Consider the following 21,876-nt stretch of genomic DNA (forward strand, 5'->3'; position numbering starts at 1 on the left):
TTCCCTCGCAGTAGAGTGGTCGGTCAAGCCGCGATGCGTATTCGTTCGGTAAACAATGGTGGGCCTCCAGCACACTGGGATCAAGTCAATCAAGATGTGGGAGTTCCGCCAGGGGAGATGGCCGAAAGGGCGATTTTGATTGCTGCTATTGCGACTGCGAAGCAGGGTCTTGCGATTCCATGAATGGTGAGGGATCAGCGTGGCTTCCTAAAGCCTGCTCCTTCGCTGCTTTAATTGTATTCATTCATCACTGAAATATCACAAGTTTTGTCCAAAAAATGCTGTTCTTGCACAGTCTTGGCTGAGTTGGACCTTTACCGCGGCTTCTTTTCGGTTCGATGTGTGACAATGTATGTGAGATACTGCTCTTGAAAAGCACTGAAGTATTATTCCTGCAAAGTGCCCGTTGAGTACAGTACCACCTTCCCCAAGCACATTTGGTCCAAGACTCTTTGTGTGACTTCTAATCCGGTGCCGACTTTCAGATCATCTTTGAAGTTCCGGCCCGGATCTGCGATTCCATCAATCAGACAAAGAAGGACAACAGAAAGGGGAGATCTTGAACATTATAGGAGCCGTCAGTCAACGAGAGAGTCGACTTGCGGATGAGGCCCACTCGGTATCCAGCCATCCATACAATCAATACACGATGTACCCATCCASCAATAGATAAATACCCAAGTTAATACACGGTCCACATAAACAGCTCACCATGTCAGACCTCGATTACTATTCTTTTGCCGAAGTCAAGATTATGCATTCAGCCTTCACCACCTCTCCGCTGGATCGTAGGAGCATGGACATACCGGCAACTCATCTCCGAGAGATTGAGAGACAGTGCACAGATCCCAAAACGAATGTGCGTCCGGATCTCCGCAACGAGCTTTTCACTCGTCTCGTCGAAAAGTCCTCCGATGGTAAGGCGCGATGGGCCGCCCAGTACATGTTGGTGTACCACCCCGAGGAAGAGCTACATAAGAGCGGCGAGGATGGCCCAACAGACTCGGCCCTTACATCATCTACAATCGCCTCAGCATCATTGACTCCCCGCAAGTGTCCCGACACCAAAACGGACCCTCAAGTCGGATCGTCGAAGCGTGCCTCGAAGCAAGTTCAACCCCGGAACTAGGAAGCGACTTCCCGGACGAAGCTGAGGGTCATGGGGGGTTTTCAGGGAATCATGGTGGACGGGACATATCTTGGTGATCGCGTTTCAGGTTGGAGGTATTGCGGGTTGAGAATGTCAAATTTGATGTAAGGTGTGGAGAGGAAGTTGTAGGACCGCAATGAATGGAAAAAAAAGCTTTTGGAGAATGAAGTGGAAAATGGTGGCATCACAGAAAGCAGGCTTGAAATCTGCATCCAATGAAGTTGATCTTGCGGTGTGTCTTCCATTGTATTGGAATGCATCAGAGGAATTGCATTGATGAAATCTTTCTGCAAAGTAATAGAGGATCCACGACAAGAAGGATTTCTCGATAGCATCATGAGTCCTTGAAACAGCAGGACATGTTGTGCTTGGGATGCACTGAAATGCTCAAACGGCATCATGATCTCTCAACAGCGGAAGTGTRGCAGAGACACAGCACGCAAGGCGTCGGACCCACATGGCTCGCTGTGTTCGAATCGCTCCTTTTCAGCCCATTCAATGATTCCATCCTGCTTCTTCAGAGAAACAATGTCCTCGGGTGTGCGAGCGACAGTGCGTCTTCAAAGAACGAAGCAGACGTCGTTTCAAGGGCATGCGATATCGCATTGAGGCCGAGATGCTGTCGAGTCAAGGACGACGAGAGGCCGAAGTGATTCGAAAGCAGCATAGACATGGACAAATTCATTGTCCACATACCTCCAAAACCATGATGACGTGTACGCATATAAGCTACGTGTGTACCTTATCAAACGCATGGTAGACAGCGAAGCATTTGTGGATTGTGGATGAAAAGTCTTTGTCAAAGTCAGGGATGTTGAGCTGGGCGGCGAGGCGGACGCCGGAAGCGAGACCGGAGCCAAGTCCGGTGTCGGTCTACCAGGTAGCAATCTCCAACTTTTCGACAACCACGACGACACAGATACCACCCCACTGCCTCGCTACACGGAAAATTGCCCGGGCGAGTACTTTACAGTAATAATGAGCAGCTGATGGACGGCGAGTATGCTGTTCGTAGTTCTCTCTTCCTCGTGCCCACAGGTACTACTTGAAGAACGGCTCCCGACACTATGGTCCTTCTACTTCCCGTTGCTCCGGATTCTACACCAAGATGCGGCTTGCCTGTGGGTCAAACGGGAACGACGGACTCTTTTATGGCACGCTTGAATGGATACTCCGTACATCCTTCCTATTGCAGTCGTCTTCATCCATCCAACCAATTTCCGACGCCACCAAGCTCACCCCTCACAAATGCTCTTGTCGAACGAGATGAACCTCCGCCGTCGTTATTAGTACCTCCAGTTCCAGCGTTATACCCGTCATTGGTGAGATGTAGGTATCTTCTCTTCCTCTTCTTTGTCATTCAAGGGTTGGAAATCCGCAAGCAGCATCGAGAAAGACGGATCTGGAATCTCCTCAGGATTTACCATCTCATAGCGCTACTCTCTGCTGCTGCTGACTTACTTCCGCCGAGCTCTTTTAGAGCTCCTTCCCGCGAGCGCTTCAAGTTGTATGACTTGCCCACTCCTCTGACTGGACCTTGCGATCTCGAATACGGACCCGATGGCGCACTTCGGGGCCAGATGAAGCATAGAGCACCCACGACACTTGCCAACGAGCAACAAGCTGCCGTGATTCCTCAAAAGGACATCCGTGACAACATCACTTTCCACACCAATCAGACCCTACTTATTGGCGCCGAAGATACCATCGACAAATACGGCGGAGTGTGGCCAAGTGCTTTCACTGACAACATCCTGTCCCGTTTGGATACGAATACGCTTGAGTATAGCTATGTTCTACTGCCCGTTGGGTTCGCAAAGGTAGGAGGGCCGGGTATATCAAGAGATATTCCGCCAGCTGTCGACGTTGCAATGAACTATGGATCTGGCGATGCAATCTGGTTCACTTCCATCAGCACGAATCAGGTCGGCAGGTATGATCTTTCTGGTTTGTATCAGTAAGCATTGACCGCGACGTTGGTATGTCACCTTCAATCCTTCCTTGCGTGCTTCAATCAAGCCTTACGAATGTCGTGTGCATTTCCAGCATACATATTACTTACTCAAGATCTGCCGAATCTGAAAGCGAGGGTCACTCTACACTTGATATATCAGAAATTGGTGTGGCGGTCCGAATCTTGGTCTCAATATTGCATGGTCATCATCGGCCCCATGTCCGATAGGAAGCTTGATACAAGTCGCATCGATGAACCACGACGAGCCCGGTACTCCCAACGCTTTTGCGGAAACCTGAGGGGCGACTTGAAGGCTCCGTCGATCGAGCCGTCTGCCTTGTATACAGCATACTCGACAACAGCATCAAAGGGTAACATTCCGACAATCTCATTCCTCTCTCTTTTTGTACTCCTCATCCGTGACCTTCTCAAACCACTCCGTCCCACCCCAAGGCAAAGACGAAATGCGACATGATCGCCTCGTTATCTGCACCATGCCAGTGATGAGCACCGGGAGGACACCAAACAACGTCTCCCTCGCTGATTCWCTTGGCCTTGCTACCAAGATCGCAGATCCATCCTGCACATTGAATCGTCAGCATCTGTACAACATCACCCATGCATAGAAGGTATTTTGACCTGTTCCAGCGGTGACTTTGATCAACTGTCCCTTCTCATGCTTGTGCCAAGCTGTTCGTGCGCCCGGAGTGAAGGTCACATTCGATATTACGGGACTGTTGCTGGGGTCGTCTGTGGTGTAGTAATCGCCTATGTCAAGGTAGACTTGGCCTGTGAACCATTTCTCTGGTCCGGACATGGTTTGCTTTTCACCGTTTGCCTTTCGTTGCACGACTCTGCTTTCAATTGCGGACATGCTGGCGTTGAATGGACGTCGAACCGCGTGTCTTTTGTAATTTTGGATGCGATAGTAAGTTCATGTACGAAGCAGGTTGTGGTGAGATAAGACGAAGTCAAGAGATGATTGCGAGAGCTGACCTGACCTTTTATGGGCAGAAATGTAAGAAGCCGAGGGTGTGGCGAAGAAGTTGAGACAGCAACGGCTCGTCTCTGGGGGTTAATAGGAATCAATGAGAGTTGGTAAGAGTTGCTCGAAGCTAATCTCCGGACACCTGCTCGAGAACGGGGCCGCTTAGAACGCTCAGCATTGGACAGAGCATACCGATATCAAGGACCTGGATCAGACTAAAGATAGTCGTGGCGGCTGTGTAACTCGCAACGCCTTCCATTAGCAGCGCAGATTGAGGATGATGATTGTAGAGAAAAGGAAAGCGTAGGCCGGATCCGCATAGTCGCTACCATCGCCATATTCAGAAGGCCAAGCGTCGGCTGATCGCAAGAATTACCGCATTCGGAAGGTAGAGATTAGCATGTGCACGTGGGAACCCCAGGCGTGGAGCGTCTGTTGTACACACTGTTGTAGTCTTACATCATACTGCTCCAAAAACAAATCAATCAGTAGGAGAGAGGTGCCTCACAAGATGTCCTCCGGCAGTTGGAGTACTGCAAAATTTCTAGCCGATTTACTTTTGACATCGCCAAAACTGTTCGCTTTACAACACAGTATTCGGGTTTCCTACGGATTTGCGGTGCCATCTCGTCCAGTGTCAGTCTCACAATAGTCTACTTAGTTACTGCTTGTGTAGCGGCTGAAGACTATGTTTCGATGTATTCCACTTCTAACTTCGAGATGACATTGCAGCACTCTGCCTACGCCGAACTCGTTTTTGCCTTTTCAACCCACGCCTCAAATAAAGCTGAGTAGAGCAAAGAAATTCATTTGACAGTAGGCAATCAGAAACATCAATTGAACCTAAAACTGTTTATGTTATTGCCGACCACGACTGGAAGGTTATATTCAAAGATCTTGTGTACAAAGCGTCTGTAAAGAGGAATGCGCATTGCTTTCTGATTCAATCCCGTCTGGCATCGTTCCAGAAAGAGAAATGATGAAAATTGACAACAAATCATACACTGATCATTGCTTGATTTGCTCACATGAACAGGCAAACATTGCCCATGATCTTTACAAAGCTCCTGCATTTCCTACTAACATTTCTGAATACTCCGCAAAATGACTTCCGAGACCGAAAGACTCTGTAAGTTTGCATACGACTTGGAGCGAGATCTCAGCTTCGAGCGAGATGATGAGTTCTTCTGCCAAGTTCCATCACAAGACCACGTACCGGAAGCATCCACAGCAGCGAGGGCACCAGAAGTACCAGAAGTAACAAAAGCGCCAAAGGGACCAAAACGCAGCACCCAAATCTACAAGGAGCACCGCGAGACACGACCTTTGAAGCCGAACAAACGTACTCAGGCCAACAACAGTCGGCACATCCGTTGTAAGAGAAGTGTGCCACCGGTTCGTCGAAAATCAACAGCGGTCGACCTTTCGACAGCACCAACACATTTCGATCCAACGGCTGACTGCTTCCTACCCTTCCCGCAGCCACTGCATCACAGCCATAGTGTTGCCCATGATCTTTGCTGGAAATCCGGCACAACGCAACCACCTGTAGCTCTTGGAATGGCTAAATATCAACCTGAAATAACATGCTGGCATCAATTCCCAGGGCGTCGAGAGACTAAGATAAACCCAATACAACTCACTCCTTTCCAGGCAATCATGGATGAAGTATTTCGAGGCCAGGTTGTGAGAGACATGGCGGCAATGATGGCGGAGACGGCAAGGTTGCAGGCGGAGTATTGGTGGAGTCTTGTTCCATGGTCATAAGCATTAGGATTCTAAAGAGCAAAAACTGTAAAGGAGCGGGATAGATGAGATATTCGATGCATGTTTGGATGCAGGATAAAAATATGCAATGGTGGAAGTTCCACGAACCACAGCATGTTTGGATGCAGGATGAAAAGATGCAATGATGGAAGTTCCACGAACCACAAAGTATGCCAGGACCGAAGATTCGCAGACGGGAGAAGCAAGATCCACGCAAGATTTCGCTGTATACTTGCTTGTATTGCGATGGAAGCGTACCATAAAAATGCCTGACAAAGCAGAAGCGTCATCGCAAAGAGTTCAACGCACATCCATCTCAATGGATCGTGATGTCTTCGATTGGTTCGGAATGGTCGGTGTATAGAGAGGAGCGGACGTGTGTCATGACCACAGCGCCCAAAGTGTCGCTGACCTTTACATCACGAAGGTGGATGACGGGATCGCCTGACGTGTAGCCTGCGAACGGTCAGAATGGACCACGAGAGTTTTGAACAAGGATCGGTACTTACTACGTGCAAGTTGCCCCTCGTACTTGTATCCATTCGTGAAGACGACTTCGACGTGGCGGTCGATTGCGTAGTTGCGGATATGGTTGTTCGCGGCAGCTTCGTCTGTGGTATTCCGATCCATGTTCGATGGGATAGTTTCGGGGAGGGCAGAGGAGAGTATGTATTTGAAAGATTGACAGGCCGGAAGATACTTGGTGAGTGCGCTTTCAAGTTATCGGGAGTGTTACGGACGCATTTGTTGTTGTTGGTAGATGAACACTTGCTCCCGGGAGGAGAAATGTGTGTAGCCCAGCAGTAGATGTGCCATTCAATGATGCATGCGAAGAAACACTGCTGCATTCACCATGTCCTTCCCAAATCGAAAATGAACGAACTTGAAATGGACGAACCTATTTCGATGTGCTCCCGAGATCATCCACCAGGCCCTCACCAAATTTTTCGGTCGGGTCACGTCTGTAAGCTACAACACAGCTCTCCGATCCGCGTTCAGTGTAGACTCCTGGTCGGGTGACTTTGCATGGGACGGGCCTTGCTCATTACACAAAGCACATCCAAATGCGACGCAAGCAATGCCTTCGATGACTTGTATCTTTTTGGTCGGAGTCAAGTGATGCCGCAGGACGACATCTTGCTTCTCTTCCATCCTTCAACATTGTTCGTCCCACGCATCGTCTGCTTGTGGCCATCCATTCGTGCTTGCTTGAACAGCCCAWCACAGCACGATCCAGTGTCGAAGGCGTGTCCGTGTACATCTCATGGGAGACGAAAGGGAGGCTAGGGACCAGCATTGATGCAATGATGGCATACACAAGGGCCGGTAGAAATGAGGGCTGCCTACTCCCCTTGTAGTGAATCAACGACAATCCCCGCGAGCAGGCACAAAATTAAGCAGCCGCGCGGAGAGTCGAAGGTCTTGTTGAAGCTTATCTTCCAACTCGTGTCGTCGTCATTGCAGAAAGCACAGAATCTTGAAATACTCCCGGTAGGGCGGCACCCTTCGACTCCACCGGCCGTTGATAGCAGTGCTTCGTCGCTGATCCCACAGCGAGGATGTTGTCGCTATCCTTCGTAGCTGGCAAGCAATATTTTTTGGATCCTGTCGACATCAGTTCTTGAGGATGTTCCAGCACATCAGATCTGAGCTGCCTGTTAGCTACTCCCTCCTATCGTCGACTTGGAAAGTACGATCCTGCACCGGCAAGAAGAGTGATTGTATTCAATGTCTCGATGAAGAGTGCTCCAGCTGATCCGCATCAACAAGACTTCTTGTACTTCCTCATGCCACTATTGCAACGAAATTCAAAATCCTTTTCCGCCAGCGCCGACGCTAAATCCAAAATCTTCCTGTCCATCTCTCTCGAATAACCTTCCTGTCTTTGGATCCTCATGCCTTCAACCACTGGTCAAAGTACACACATTCTGTGGCATTGATTGGGCCATCATCCGAACAGACGTCAAACACGGGACATCTTCCACAAGGCGCATCCGTCAGCGCATTGCCTCGTCCCATATCCTCCAAGTCGAAAGTAGCACCAGGAGGCTTGAAGGTCACACCTCGTACCGTCCGATAGCCCCACTCAATGCCGTCGGAGTTCTGGATGCGCTCCAGTTTGTCATCCCAGACCAGAACGTCGATGCAGCCTTGGATCTCTGGCACGGTCAGAGAGGCAGCTTTGGTGGGTTTGATGGCGTCGGAAGAGGTGAGGAATTGGTGAATTGCCGTGGCGGTAGGATACGAGTGCGTTCCGGAGCGGTAGATGAGCTGGCTGTAGTGCGCGTCCGGATCAAGTGTGACGGCCGTGGAATGGAACTTGGGCTTGACAAAAGCATTGAGCGGATCGTTCTCATCATCGCTGTCCTCGTCCCGCTTGCGCTTCTTGCCGCCGCCGCCGCCGCCTGTGTTCTCATCGTCTCCGATCACAATCGCATCGTTCGCTCCTTCCTCCAGCTCTGGCTTGGCCCGCACCTTCTTTTTCTTTGCGTTCTCCACCCAGCTCTGCATGCGCACCCAGAACACAATCAGGTTCATCAGTTCATCCCGGAAGCTCTCGTCCAGATCTCCGCCGTCGAAGAATGAGTTTCCCGTCACATCCTCGTTGGGTATGAGATGCGCCAACATGTACGTCCTCTGCGCAGGCGCTTTTATACTCTTGATGCTTTTGATCAAGTTGCCCTTCTCCATCTTGGTCAAAGCTCTGCCCACGACATTCGGGGCAACGTTCGTTTTCTTCTTGATGTCCCGCGTCCATATTCCTGCCGTGTGTGATTCCTCGACGATCTCGTAAATGGTCTTTTCGTCTCGATCCAGCGCAATGATCTGCTTTGCTGCCTCGCGAGGACGTGCGGTCCATCCGAGCTTGCCCTGCCAGCGGACGGTGCGGAAGAGGCCATTGTTAGTGAGGTATTGGATCAGCGGGATGAGGTCGCGGGTGCTTTCGATCTCGCCAATCTTCAGAAGCTCATCCTGTGCGAAGGTGATGCTCCGGATCCCGTCTTTGTCGGTCGAAGCGGCGGAAACTTTGATGTAGAGGGCATCGCTGGCGTTCGCGACGGCATCCTTGTCTGTCGACATGGCCGTGGTATGAGCGTCGTTAGTGTCCGATGGCGGTGGCGGTGATGGTTGCGGTGCGCTCGGCGCCGGAGTCGTTGTTACCGGGGCTGCATGAATGTCTGAGCAGCTGAGATGTCGGAGGAGGAAGAAATGATTTCGTGCGTGTGCTGAGTGAATGGGTGGGGTGAGTCGGACTCGAAGCTGCACCTGCCGGATCGACCTTCAAAAGTTTTGGCGAGACGAGCCGGTGATCCACCGTGCCGAGATATCCGAGATCTGTTCTTCACGTTTCCATCACACATGCCCTGCTCCAGCTCCATCTCCATCTCTTGCGACGGCGACCTTTCTCACTTCATCCTCGCCACCACCACTGCTGCCAGCACCGTCAACACCAACCCTCTCGACTTCATCACAAGCGTTATCCCCAGCTCGACCTCACCGCCCTCACCGTCGTCTCCGCCGCCATGGCTAACTAGTAAGTCCCAATGCTGATGGCATATGCAAATGCTTTGACTGACAAATCCTATCGTTTGGCCTCCATCTTCGGAACTGAGCAGGACAAGGTCAACTGCTCCTTCTACTACAAGATCGGCGCATGCCGTCACGGCGACCGCTGCTCGCGGAAGCACGTGAAGCCTTCATACTCGCAGACGATCCTCCTCCCAAACCTTTACCAGAACCCAGCATACGACAACAAATCGCGCATGAACCCATCTCAGCTCCAGAACCACTTCGATGCCTTCTACGAGGACTTTTGGTGCGAGATGTGCAAGTTCGGCGAGGTGGAGGAGGTGGTGGTCTGCGACAACAACAACGACCATCTGATTGGAAATGTGTACGCGCGATTCAAGTACGAGGACTCGGCGCAAAAGGCATGTGATGAGTTGAACTCGAGATGGTATGCGGCGCGACCGATATACTGCGAGCTCAGCCCGGTGACGGACTTTCGAGAAGCCTGCTGTAGGCTGAACAGCGGGGAGGGATGTGTGCGTGGAGGATTCTGCAACTTCATCCACAGGAAGGAGCCGAGTCCGGAGCTGGATCGAGAGCTGGAGCTGAGCACCAAGAAGTTCTTGAGGATGCGTGGAAAGGATGAGAGGAGCATGAGCAGAAGCCCTACTCCGGACCCGGCGAGGCGAAGAGATGCTTGAGGTTGAAAGAAGCGAATCATCGGATGGTGGAGCTTCTAGGACTGCGAGCTGCGCGCGGCAGGCCCAGACAGTCATGGCCGTGTGGTGATGTAGAGTGCAGAATACCGTCGGAGCAGCTGCCGGGTTTCAAACACGGCAAAGCGGCTCGCACCTGGCTCTGGCTCTGCTGTGTCTGCACATCTTCACGGGCGACCCCGGCATGGGCTGCAATGTGATGGAAGACGGCGTTTGCTGGGAGTATGGAGAGGCCAACGGGTGTCAACGTATCGAGGAGAGCGGGTCCAGTGTACTTTTACCAGTGAGTATTCACAAAAAGCCAAAGCATTTCGAACATCAAAGCATCTGATGGTATTCTCTCTTCTTGCTATGCAGTTCTATCGGATTCGCCCGCTTGTTGTACAGCCCGATGAAGTCACACCGCTTCTTGTACAGCCGCAAACAATCGTGTAGGTCAGTTTCGGTCTGGTTCCGTTAGTCTCATCCTTCATCATCATATACACATTTCTTGCCTTGATGCTGCGCTATCAATCCTGTCCAAACTCATCCGTTCCACCATCAGAAACCTGCACGTCTCCCTTTCCGAATTCCAGCATCCCACTCTGAATCAGCCACATGATGGTCACGAGCACCACCACAATGGACAGGAAGGACAGCCAAAAGAYCCAGCAGATGCAAGCTCTGCGAGAGCGCTTGTGGTTTTCGCGGTCAAGCCAAGTCGGTCTGCAATGTTGTCAGTCGATGCGGCAGACGCCATGTCGAAGCTCGGGGGTGATTTACTCTTGATGCGAGCGATTGGAAGTGGCCTTGCGGGCCTCTGCCAATTCGAAATCTTCTTGCTGGTGCGCTGCGACGGAGAACCGCTTCCAGAAGTTCGGGTCGCGGGTTGTGGTTGCCATCTTTGATGATGGTTGTGATGGATGTTTTGGAGAAGAGGAGAGGGCTCGACAAAGTGAAGTTTGGTGCAGAAGCTTGCGCCAACGACTTTGGTGGGTCTCAATTCTTCGGACACTTCAACTTCTTGCCTTGGAGGTGCCGTTACTGTCTGATTGATCGATTGAAGAAGCTCTAATCGCAAGAGTCTGCGCGCTAGCGAGTCTTGCTACTCTGTATTACACGCAACGAGTTTGGTCGGCGATGTGGATGCTGGAGTTGGATGCTAAGAGTGGTTCTGGCAGCGTCTTTCCAACGCTGCAGCAAGTCGCGCGATTTCAGCACCAGTGCGCTCGCAATGGATTGGACTCCAGACTCAAATCGTCACGAACGCGGCCTTCAAGATCAATGCTTGGTCTCGCCAGTTTGGCAAATCCAGCGGCAAATCCAGCGGACTTGAAGAGACGTTCTAGACCTGCGATGGGGGACTGCGCTTCGGAGAATGCTCCTTTAAAGATCGTAGCTAAGGAATGCGGGAACGAACGATGGGGTTGTCGACAACGAGTCACGTCTATGGCTGCTGAAACGAAAGCCCAATTTGAGTAGCAAGGCGCGAGTAAGTGTGTGAACGTAGCAACCTGTCTTCTCCGTCGTTTGAGGCAAAGGGACAATGGCAAAGATTTTCACAATACAAATCACGGCGGTGTGATGTGATGGCTCTCCTCCGCGCGCGTGGTTGCACTGCATGAGCTGGGATCACGGAAGTGGAATTTCTTGAAACCAACCTGGAAGTCCTTGACAACGCAAACCCGTTGGTCTTGTTACAGAAATGGGGGGATCTCATGTTGGCCAGCAACTCTACAAGGAAAGCTAGTCTATCGTTTGGGGCCAATTTGGAAATCATCAACATTTGACATCTTGGCAGCCCGCTGCGTGACGCCAATAATCCCGCACGATCGATTGACGGGCGGACAGAAGGAAAGCCTGCCTGAAGGACCCGCGACATTATGAAGCATTACATTGAAAAATACTGATCGTTTCGACATGCCGCAACATCATCATGGTCAATAAAGTCGCTCCGTCATTCCAGTGTCGTGGGCCAATTTAGTCGTTTCTACACAATGCCATGAATCCTCATATYGCGGGGTCAGAGTGCAATGCCGCGCTGTACAAACGCCTCACAATGCCCAACTAATGCTTCGTCCTCGTCGCCATTTGCAGGAACGATGGGAAGCATCATTGAAAGCTTCCAGCACTCCCAAAGCTCTGCCCGAGGTTACTGCTGTACCGCCGGCTGATACCTTGCCCGCCCATCCCAATTGGTATCGACATCTTTCTCAAGACCTTCTTGGAGCTTCTCCTGCTCAGAGTTGGCTTTCCGGCGTTTTGCTGCTCGTTTCGGTCGGTTCCAGCTCCAGATGGCCTTCTGCTGTGTCCACGACTCCCCCCGGTTGCAGGATCCGGATCGTTGGAGAAGACTGAATTTTGAGTGTTCGTGCGGCTTAGAGGTGCAAGACCACCATACGCATGCTCTTCATGTTCTTCGTCGTCACCAACTGGAAGTGTAGCAGGCCCAGCCTTGCCCATGGCCTGCGCTTCTCCTTCGAGAGCCGCGACTTGAAGATGGTCCTCAATCTCGGTGTCGTCGTCTTCCTCGTCGCTCACTTCTCCATCCCCGCCAAAGCCCTCGCCTTCCACCAACCACCAGATTGGAATTAGTGCAATGATAGCAACGCCGGCCAGAAACCACCAAGGAGCAATCACATAGCCTCTCTTGACGCCAGCAGAATAGATCAGTCCTGCCAGAGCCGGACCTACAGCTCTTCCAACCGCAGAGACAGAGGTGGCGATTCCGTTCAGAGTACCAAGCGTCCTCAAGCTCGTAGCACTGTTCGTCAGCAGAATCGTACTGCAAGGAAATGCAAAGATGCCACAAAGGCATTTGAGCGCCATGATGGTGAACATGCATCCTACCTGCCATGCCGTCGTGGGAAGCAGCGCTGTAAAAGGCGTCAGGATGTACAAGATTGGGAAGATGCAGGCTGCTATTTTCAACAGGTAGAGCACTCCAAATTTTCGACACAGAGGTGGGAAGATGAAGAATTGGACGAAGATTCCCGCAACGCCGTAGCACGTTGACATCAGTCCGATCTGGTAAGAATTCAAGCCGAATCCTCCTGCGAATTTGAGAGGTGGACTGTAAGGTGTTGAATTTGGAGTTCCAATTGGGTCGTGCTGAGCGTAGACTGGGATGAGCTGGTCGAAAGCCATGGCGTGCATTGCCAGCAGAGCGTAGACGACCAGGTTGATGAACGCTTGACGGTTCAGCACTTCTCTCCATTGCGGTGGTGGAAGTTTGGGTTTGATTTCGAAAGCGAGGCTGTCCTCTTCATCCTCAGTTGCACGCCGCTTGAGCAAAGGCTCCGTCTCACCGTTGGTGTGAGGTTCGGATTTGGCTGCGTTGCCCTGCAATCCAATCATGCGCTTGAAGGTGCCGAACATGTACTTGAAACCACCAGCAAGCTTCTTTCCAAGCATGAGACCGTAATCCTTTCGCTTATCAGGTCCAGCGCCTTCCAGAGTTTCCTCCAGAAACAAGATACCTGTAGTTATGCCGACAGCAAAAAAACACGCACCAACAAGATTTGGCAAAGCATATGGGAAAGTCTCAAGTAAGCTCGCGTTAGCACGCTGCTCTCCGGGCTTCACGTTGAATGGGTTGGCCAAGGCACCTCCGATAGAAGGTCCCAAAATGCTCCCAACGTTCCATACCAGGGGCATGATGGAGAATGCCCTGGGCTGAAGCTCCTTCCACGGAACCATCTCTGCCACACTTGTCCTCAAAATGCCTACGTTTCCGTTGCCAGCACCGGCCAGAGCTCTTGCAATGATGGCCATGGGCAGACCTTTACTGAAACCCCATAGCAGTGTCGTAAGCATGGTGCTGGTGAGTCCCAGCAAGATGGCAGGCTTGCGTCCATACGAGTCGGAGAATCTTCCCCATGGTATGCCCATCAGAGCCTGACAGAGGCTAAAGACTGCTGCACAAACTCCAGCCCACTTCCCCACTTCGTTTTGAGGGATTTGGAAGGACTCGACCATTTCTGGCAGGTACGGGTAAAGCGAAGTGCTMGATATAGGTTCGGCGAAACGGCATATTGCTGGAGAGAACCATGTCAGCAAATAAGGCCTTCTTCCAGTAGAAGCGTACCGGAGAATGAACAGGGCAGAGGCGTCCTTGGTACAACCACTCACTTACCCAGAATGGACAACTGCTGCACTGGCAGCTTCCTCTCACGCCGCTTCGAAATGGCCATTGTCGTGGAGGCAGGAGATGATCATGGGCAGTCTTCCTGAGACTCTGCTACGTCCTGCAAGCATCTGAGCGTTGGGAAACGAGCGTGATAAGCAGTTTGTTGCAGGGCGTGAGTGACTACTCCGGCGTCGGGCGGTTGTCGCGAGTCAGTCGGCCGTTCTCGGTCCGTTGAATGCAAAACTCCACTGATCTACCGCTTGCCTCGTGGCCAAGCCACAAGCGTCTGCCCTTGTTGCTTGACTTCACGTCCGCAGCGGTGAGTGAATGTTGCGCCCCATTAGGGTTGAACTAGCAGCTTACCCGATGTGAGCTGTGCTGGATAGAGACGCTCTTATTGTGGCAGCTGTCCTYTTGAAAGCCAAAAGACAGCAGCGGCATGCTTGGCTCAGTAGCCGCAGGGCAGTGCAAGTTTCACGAGAGATTCAACCAGCAGTTCTCGCCTGGAGGGCGACCTRACAGCATGGAAAGAAGCTTCCGCAGCGTTCTTATCGTGAGATACGGGCTGCGCTGAGCTGTAGAGTGTCAAGGCGTCGTTCTTGACGATATCGAAGCCTTGCGGGACGTTCGAGCACGACAACCGCATGGGATTCTGAGGACCAGCCGCGTAGTGTGCGCTTGTCCAGAGATGTCTCGAGAATAAGCATATTCGTAAGGCGTACCGATTGTGTGGATTGGTGGTAATCTTGGCGTAAGATGCTTACCCCCAGCCCATCGCTGCCTGCGCAATTAGCGACACTCAACGTCTTGGTACATCTCGTTGCAAAGGCATTGAGTCAAGGCTCTAATGTACTTGTGCAGAGCCTTGTATATTTGCTGGTTGTGGAGAGTCTATCGCGGGGAGCACGCAGGTTAGTCGAGGACCGCTGATTGCACAACCGCGCCGTTTCATGCGCAGCTTGGTGGACGTCGTACGCCCACGGAGACAGCAGCAGCAGAAAGATTGCTCTCCTACAAGTAAGTACATTTCAATTGCACAGGAGACCTCTTGTGAACGATGACTCGGTGAATGCCGCAAGGGCCGGTTGATGGTATCTATTTTTTCCTAAGAGAAGACCAAAAACACGCCGAGCGTGGTGCCGACACACTGCGAATGTCAGTTTAGCGCTGTGTTTGGGGAAAAAGATGACATACCGCTCTTCGTCCCTTGCTGTCATCTTCCTCTCTGCCGTCACTCTGGTGGTGGCGGTGCTGTCTGAAGCGCAAAGGTCAGAGATGGTTGCGAGATGGCGGGGGCGTCATCACTTACGGAGGGCAAACTCGATCTTGCGGCCAATGCCGCTCACCGCCGAATGGGAGGGGAGGGCGGCGATGGTGGCGGCGACGGCCACTCCGGGGTAGGCTCATTTGATTGAGCCATTCTGTGTGCAGCGAGGGTCAGTCAGGAGTGCTCAGGCTTGTAGGCATCAAGGGGAGCTACTCACGATGCTGCTGCTGTTGTTATTGCTGTTGTTTTTGCTGTTGTTGTGGTGGTGGTGGTGGTGATGGTCGTCGTCGTCGCAGGGAGAGGTTGTGCGATGTGGTTGTAATTAGAAGCGCAGAAGTGAGGCAGGTAATCTATCGTTCAAAATCCATTCCATTTCGCTGAGCTAGCTACGTCAGTGCTGCCAGTGAGGGCGATCCCGTTTCGGCACTTGTTTTCGTCAATCAATCATACCTAGGTAGGCATTCTCCATCAATCAACCATAATCACCCCCATCGGCAAGCGCCTCTTCCTCTTCCACCTTGCAACGACAATCGTCAACCACTGACTATCGATCCAGCAGCATTCATTCATCCTCCCTCATCGCGCTTCAACTCATTGAATGTCTCGCATTGAAAGTCAGACCAGCACCTTTCCTTGTCCGCAAAGCATCCCACGCTCTGATGATGAGAACACATCCAACTCAGCTGCGGGCGCCGGCTTTTGCACTCTTCGAAGCTGCCTGATCAAGGTTGCTCTAGAGTTCCAATAAAAGAACGACGTACAGCAGCACATTGCTGACACGRACATGCTGATGGACCGCACTAGTTCAACACTGCAGACCGCCCTGGGCAGCTCCAAGACTGCATCACCTACGATTCGGCAAACGCCCCGCCTCTTCTCAGACCTCCCTCCGCTGGTACGACTCATATCTCCCTCCTCTTCCCCCTTGGAAAGCTCTCGTGATGAGGAAGCTTGTGCTTTGAAGATAAGTGGCATAAGATCGGAGATCACACACTCGGCCTGCTTGACATTCTTGCGATGGTTGGTGTGAAAACTCAGCTCATGTCACTTGATAATAAATACATTCTTAGTGCGGTCTGATGAAGTGATCACAGCAAAGCATACCTACACGGATAATCGWTTGAAACTTACTGMCAGCCTTTGCAGTAAACAGTCTCGAACCGCACACGATTCAACTCGCACCTTCAGTTCGCAATCACACCAGATCTCAAAGTCGTTGATCTTCGTCCATGGTCTGCACGGAAACTCATCGGTACTTGGGTATGTTTCATCCTCCTTCTTGTCCTAGCTTCACCAACCAGCGAGCGAATGATGATAACGTACACATTCATCCTGAGCGGGGCGCATTCAGCCTCCTTGAAGCAGCCCGTCCGTGGTTGCTCTTGGCATGGTCGGAGTAGCCTTCCAGCGCTGATGAACATCCGTAAAAGAACAGATATCTGACCAGCTTCTGCTCCTCCTTTCCTACCTTCAACCATTACCTATCTTGCATCTGCTGACTCATTTTTGCTCTGCTGCCATAGTTGCCCCACCTCTGAACAAGCCAGACGCAACAACGAGACCCCACGACAGACACTGCAAGCGGCAGTGTTGATACATGATTGTGGCTGGCAGGAGAGCGGTGAAAGTGGTCAAAGCCAAGATTGGGCTGCTGGACAAGGTGACAGGGTTGTCAGAGTTCACAACCATCTGTCGTCTATGACGCTGCGTCTTCATATCTTCACAACGATACTTGTGGTACCTTAGATCGTCAGAATTCGATCATGAAACCACGATGATTCGCTCCTCTCTTGGCTCTTTGCTGCACTTTCCCATCACCATAGCGTGAAACTTTTAGGTATAATACCACCACCCCTTACACACCCACCACTTCTCAGGGAACCTGACCGGGCAAGTACTGCTCGTTCTGTATGTTCAGACAGAACTCGTCGAACTCTTTCCCGCTGAATCTGCACGACGCATGTTCCGGGCAAAGAGCATAGTGCCGGAGGCGTTGGACCAACGACTTGCCCTCGTGTTCAGACTTTGACTGCGGCTTACGRCCGGGTTGCTGGCCAACGCCGCGTATCTCCTACACTGCGGAGCTTCCGCGTCGATTGATCGTCGATTCTGGGTCGATAGCTTCGATGTATTCATCACTGGGACAAATGTGAGGGTGCAGCGTGCTGCCTATTCCGTCTTCATGTCCAAGCCCATCACTGACGCCCAGGTTCCACAGCATCGTTGATCCTCTGATCCGGTAAGATGTGACCCAGGCTTATCGGCTTTGCTCCGTTCCCCATGGATACTATACACGGCCGGGCTTTCCTATGCGTTGCCTTTGGCGGTGGTGGCTCAGTGGCGATGTGCTACCTCTCATCTACATATAGCACTACAGAGGGGCGAGCAACTGTAATCCTACTCATCGCCAACTCTTCGATTCTCAGGATGCTTTACCTGCAACTTCTCTGCGGCGGTTTGCTAGCCGCCACCATTCAAGTTCAAGCTGCAGTGAAAATCTCCGGCTCGGCTCTCGACAAGGGTGATTACGTTACCTGCGAGGTGAAACCGCACGCTGACGAGGATGTCTCGGCCGTCCTGGAGTACTTCTATGCCGGAGAATTCATTGAGAATTCAATCGACTTTGCTTTCGACGATGAAATGGTCTGCGGGGACGAAAATTCCGTCAACGCCGAGCTGATCTGCCATGACTTGAATGGAAAAGCGACTTGCATTACAACGAAGAAGCAGAGCTACTTCTTTCTGTATCTTGTTTGGGATCCTCTGTGTTGGTTTGCCTTCGAAGCAGGTAGCTATGCAGCACCGRAGTGTCAGGCAGGCTCTCAGCATGGAATCCATGCAGCTCAAAGACCTCGAGCGCCGAGCCATCGATCACACCTTGGACGAAAGGGCCGACAGAAACTTATGCATCGGTGCGAACAATCGATGCAAGAATCAATATCAGCTGGACAGTGGCAGCCTGTTTGGAAATTGCCCCAGCGACTTCAAGCAGGAAGAGTTCGAGATTGGAGGATATGCCGGCCGTGCTGTGTATTGCACCAAAGACTGTACTCCTGCGGAGGCAAAAGTATGCTMCAACCAGGCCTGCTCCAACGACGAGCAGACCTGTGAAGAGATCGGCAACAAGAAACAGTGTGTCAAAGCTCTTTATGACTGCCATGGAGTTTCGCCGATCAAGATGGATGAATCGATTTGCAACTTAAAAAGTCTGCATGCCTTTGGAAAGTTTTGCCAAGACAACAGTTTGACTGGAATTACTTACAAGGATGGCAAGTGCGCTTTCATCGAAGAGGACTATCGGAGATTTCTGAAATCTGCCCAGCGAGTTTTCTTGGTCGAGATCTTCACGAGTCCAAACAAGGGAGGACTTTTCTGATTTGGGTGGCGGGGGAAGCCGTGTGAGTCCTTGATGTTGGCTATGCTTGTGTGAGGCGGTGAGAGGGATGCTCAAGTCGGTCTTTACTTTAGGATGAGTAGCAAGCGCATTTGATCAATGCCAGCTAGAGTGCATTGATCTTCCAAACATGGCAGTGAGGAATGGCCTTTGAACTGACTCTCTCTTGTCAAACCTTTCGCTCCTGGTTGTATGTCCGCACCTTCCCGTGCGGTTGTGAAGGTGGACATCCCACGCTGGATGCGGGTAACGTAGCGGCCTTTTCAGACCGTCCAGTCCAAGCCGGAATGGGCTTGGTCTGCCAGCAAGGCAATGGCCGAAGTACGGTCCAGATGACCTTGAGCAGAAGGCTTCTTCTCAATGTTAGAATGACCCACCACAGCAGCAGGAGATACCTCGATTGTGCGACGATTGTTTGCGAACGGAAGAACGTTCCATTCCTGTAAGCCTTCGAATGTGTCGACTTCATCGTGCGTGAATCGTTCCACCAACCCTCGGCAGGCGTTCGCACTGGCATGTCATTGCGCGAGGTGGCTCAACGCGAGGAGGTCACAGATCAAGTGGTCGTTTTGGGTTCGAACACTGAAGGAAACACTGAGAAGGGTCATGATGCTCGTTTCATCGTAATACAATCCAGCAAAGAAGCTCTCTTTACCGCCCAAAGTGCTTTCGTTCCAGATACCTCAAGCCAAGATATGAAGTCGCAGCAAAGGCAAATCCAAGCTCGAAGCCAACATCTCCGCCATAAGGTGCTGCGCCAGCGTGTAGCGCAATGGGCCCTACGAACCAGGTCTGGCTCATTCCCGTCACCATTCCAGCGACTCCGAAGCAGAAAGCCCCAATCGCTGCGAAACCAGGAGGGAGCTTCTCAGGAGAGTCCCAGTCTTCAGGGTTGTATCCGCCGAAGCCGCGCTTGAAGACAAAGTGGTCTGTCAGAGAAATTCCCTCGTAGATGGCGAGCCAGTATCCGATGAAGTTCATGAAGTTCTCGAGAATGGTCTCAAAGTGGCTGTAGCCTGGAATCGCAATCGCAATGTACACACCAGTTGCAATTGCTGTCCAGATATATCGAGGAACCTTCTGGGTGTAGCGAGAGAGGACTTGGACTGTCAAAGCAACTGAGTAGATGTTGGGGCAGTTGTTGGCGATGATGGTCAGAGCGAGGATGATCAAGCAGAACTTGCCAAAAGTGCCCAGATGGTAGATGAGGACGGCTCCGAGAAGGCCTCCAGTCTTACTCTCGTGGTATCCGGCTGCGTAACGGTTGTCGCCGCCGTTGAGATCGGTGGCGCTCATGATAGCAATCCCCAGCATCTCAGTGAAGAGGAGGGGTACAATCAGACCGATCCAAGTGAAGAAGAAGACCTTCTTGCGGGACTGTGTAWCAGACTGGTAGACGGTGTAGTCTGCAGCATACGAGGCCCATCCAGTGCCGAAGCCATATACCGTAGCACCGAAGGATAGCACGCCGCCCATCTCAGAAGAGCCAACGCCCATCTTGACATTGACGAAGTCGCCGCTATGCGCAAAGACTCCGAGAGTGATCAAAAAGATGATAGCTGCCGGGACCCAGGACCAGAACTCGTAAGCGTGGACGATCTTGTATCCGAAGAGGCAGACGCCGAAGGTGCAGAATGAGATGATGAGGATACCGGCATATCCGGGAACGTCACTGTTGACAGCATTGATGAGCTGAGCGCCGACGATCGAATTCACTGACGACCATCCGATGCAAGCAAGAACATTGAATACGGCGACTGCAGCTGATGTTAGTCAAGCATCTTCCTTCAGCACTTTATTCACATACTCAGCTTCACACCCCACCATCCGAACCAGAAACGAGAGAGAACCATCTGCCGGAGACCGAACTTGGGTCCAAAGGTCGAGTAGTAGCAGACGGGAGTGATGGCAATCAAGTTGAAGAAGAGGCAAACAAGCATGGCATCAGCGACACCCAGGAACCATATGCTTTTGGCGAGGATGCCGATGGCGAAACTCGATACGACCATGTTCGCTGACAACCACTGCCCATCTCATCAGCCGTGCTTCGGAAGATCCTCTGCAATGCGAAAACATACCATGGTGGCCACATTCAGGAGCGCGCGAAATCCATGCTCGGTGCGCTCATCTTCCGGCACTCTCTCAATGCCTCTTTGCTCGACATTCAACTTGCCAGCAACACGCTGGATCTTGGCATACCAGCTGTCGCCAATCTCGAAGCTTTCTCCAGGAACAGCCCCATTTGCGCTTCCTCCTCTCTTCTCGTAGTCGCTATGCTCGCTGCTGGCTTGGTCTTTCACGAAACCTCCATGCTTTTCGACATCCGCATGGTTGGAAGCGTAAGCCATTTCGAACGACTTGTGCGGTGGGTCTTTCGGTGGTATTCAACCGGCTTCACGAAGAAGTTTATTCCGGGGATGCTCGAGAGCGAGCGAGAGGAGACAGACGACTGTTTCTGATGATGAAGCAGAGAGATTTGAGGGAAATCTGCACAGGCAATATCATCAGGCATGAAGTACACTTCCAGGGATCCCATGGCTGGCGCACATCGCCGGGGTTCTTCGACTTCTCAATGGTCCAGAAGCCGTGATCGCACCCATCCTGATAGCAAACGACCGGAGGCCTTGCCTGAAAGAGGTTGATGTCGATACGGGTACCTCGTGCCGGCATGTGTCAAGGCCCACAATCGCGTGGGGCCACGTTCGAACACGCGTTGCTTATCTTGCTATCTACCCACACGACAAGCATTTTTGATCGACTTCTTGGCCTGGGCTCGGCCATCGGACACCAGGCTATGTTTGTCGTCGGCATTATTTGCCAATCTGGAGTTGATGGGTACGCATTGGAAAGACGTGCGAATCAGCAGAGATAAGGTAAGGTATGGTTGGTTGGTTCCAAGATTGATGAGACTGTACACACAATTTTCACAGTCAGGGACGACCTTCCTTTCTCGCCCGCGGCCCACAAAATGTCCGGGCCGTCTGCACCCAACCCTTGATCTTTCAGGCCGTGCGAACGACTT

General features: G+C 51.8%; 10 protein-coding genes; 4 read left to right on the forward strand and 6 right to left on the reverse strand.

Annotated features, from left to right (window-relative positions):
* Nucleotides 1-712: 712 nt before the first annotated feature.
* Nucleotides 713-1,129, forward strand: RCC_07944 (uncharacterized protein; the record flags this gene model as incomplete). Its single annotated transcript, XM_023773197.1, has 1 exon — nt 713-1,129. The coding sequence occupies one exon, from the start codon at nt 713-715 to the stop codon at nt 1,127-1,129; it is 417 nt and encodes a 138-aa protein (XP_023628965.1).
* A 1,088-nt stretch (nt 1,130-2,217) lies between these two features.
* On the forward strand, nt 2,218-2,680 carry RCC_07945 (uncharacterized protein; the record flags this gene model as incomplete). XM_023773198.1 has 2 exons in its annotated part: nt 2,218-2,479; nt 2,622-2,680. 2 exons carry the CDS (start codon nt 2,218-2,220, stop codon nt 2,678-2,680), a joined length of 321 nt encoding a protein of 106 aa, XP_023628966.1.
* An 852-nt stretch (nt 2,681-3,532) lies between these two features.
* RCC_07947 (uncharacterized protein) lies at nt 3,533-3,978 on the reverse strand (the record flags this gene model as incomplete). XM_023773199.1 has 2 exons in its annotated part: nt 3,533-3,684; nt 3,744-3,978. 2 exons carry the CDS (start codon nt 3,976-3,978, stop codon nt 3,533-3,535), a joined length of 387 nt encoding a protein of 128 aa, XP_023628967.1.
* Nucleotides 3,979-6,175: 2,197 nt separating this feature from the next.
* On the reverse strand, nt 6,176-6,489 carry RCC_07948 (uncharacterized protein; the record flags this gene model as incomplete). XM_023773200.1 has 2 exons in its annotated part: nt 6,176-6,315; nt 6,369-6,489. The coding sequence occupies 2 exons, from the start codon at nt 6,487-6,489 to the stop codon at nt 6,176-6,178; spliced, it is 261 nt and encodes an 86-aa protein (XP_023628968.1).
* A 1,263-nt stretch (nt 6,490-7,752) lies between these two features.
* Nucleotides 7,753-8,940, reverse strand: RCC_07949 (uncharacterized protein; the record flags this gene model as incomplete). Its single annotated transcript, XM_023773201.1, has 1 exon — nt 7,753-8,940. The coding sequence occupies one exon, from the start codon at nt 8,938-8,940 to the stop codon at nt 7,753-7,755; it is 1,188 nt and encodes a 395-aa protein (XP_023628969.1).
* A 464-nt stretch (nt 8,941-9,404) lies between these two features.
* RCC_07950 (splicing factor U2af subunit) lies at nt 9,405-10,070 on the forward strand (the record flags this gene model as incomplete). The annotated part of the gene is made up of 1 exon (XM_023773202.1): nt 9,405-10,070. One exon carries the CDS (start codon nt 9,405-9,407, stop codon nt 10,068-10,070), a length of 666 nt encoding a protein of 221 aa, XP_023628970.1.
* Nucleotides 10,071-10,594: 524 nt separating this feature from the next.
* On the reverse strand, nt 10,595-10,966 carry RCC_07951 (uncharacterized protein; the record flags this gene model as incomplete). XM_023773203.1 has 2 exons in its annotated part: nt 10,595-10,790; nt 10,848-10,966. 2 exons carry the CDS (start codon nt 10,964-10,966, stop codon nt 10,595-10,597), a joined length of 315 nt encoding a protein of 104 aa, XP_023628971.1.
* A 1,210-nt stretch (nt 10,967-12,176) lies between these two features.
* On the reverse strand, nt 12,177-14,257 carry RCC_07952 (related to E.coli tetracycline resistance protein TCR1; the record flags this gene model as incomplete). XM_023773204.1 has 2 exons in its annotated part: nt 12,177-14,101; nt 14,200-14,257. 2 exons carry the CDS (start codon nt 14,255-14,257, stop codon nt 12,177-12,179), a joined length of 1,983 nt encoding a protein of 660 aa, XP_023628972.1.
* A 3,630-nt stretch (nt 14,258-17,887) lies between these two features.
* Nucleotides 17,888-18,836, forward strand: RCC_07953 (uncharacterized protein; the record flags this gene model as incomplete). XM_023773205.1 has 2 exons in its annotated part: nt 17,888-18,204; nt 18,275-18,836. 2 exons carry the CDS (start codon nt 17,888-17,890, stop codon nt 18,834-18,836), a joined length of 879 nt encoding a protein of 292 aa, XP_023628973.1.
* A 669-nt stretch (nt 18,837-19,505) lies between these two features.
* On the reverse strand, nt 19,506-21,202 carry RCC_07954 (probable purine-cytosine permease and related proteins; the record flags this gene model as incomplete). XM_023773206.1 has 3 exons in its annotated part: nt 19,506-20,611; nt 20,662-20,878; nt 20,933-21,202. 3 exons carry the CDS (start codon nt 21,200-21,202, stop codon nt 19,506-19,508), a joined length of 1,593 nt encoding a protein of 530 aa, XP_023628974.1.
* Between the last annotated feature and the right edge of the window lie 674 nt (nt 21,203-21,876).

This window comes from Ramularia collo-cygni (assembly GCF_900074925.1).
Source record: "Ramularia collo-cygni strain URUG2 genome assembly, contig: RCC_scaffold13, whole genome shotgun sequence".
NCBI lineage: Eukaryota > Fungi > Ascomycota > Dothideomycetes > Mycosphaerellales > Mycosphaerellaceae > Ramularia > Ramularia collo-cygni.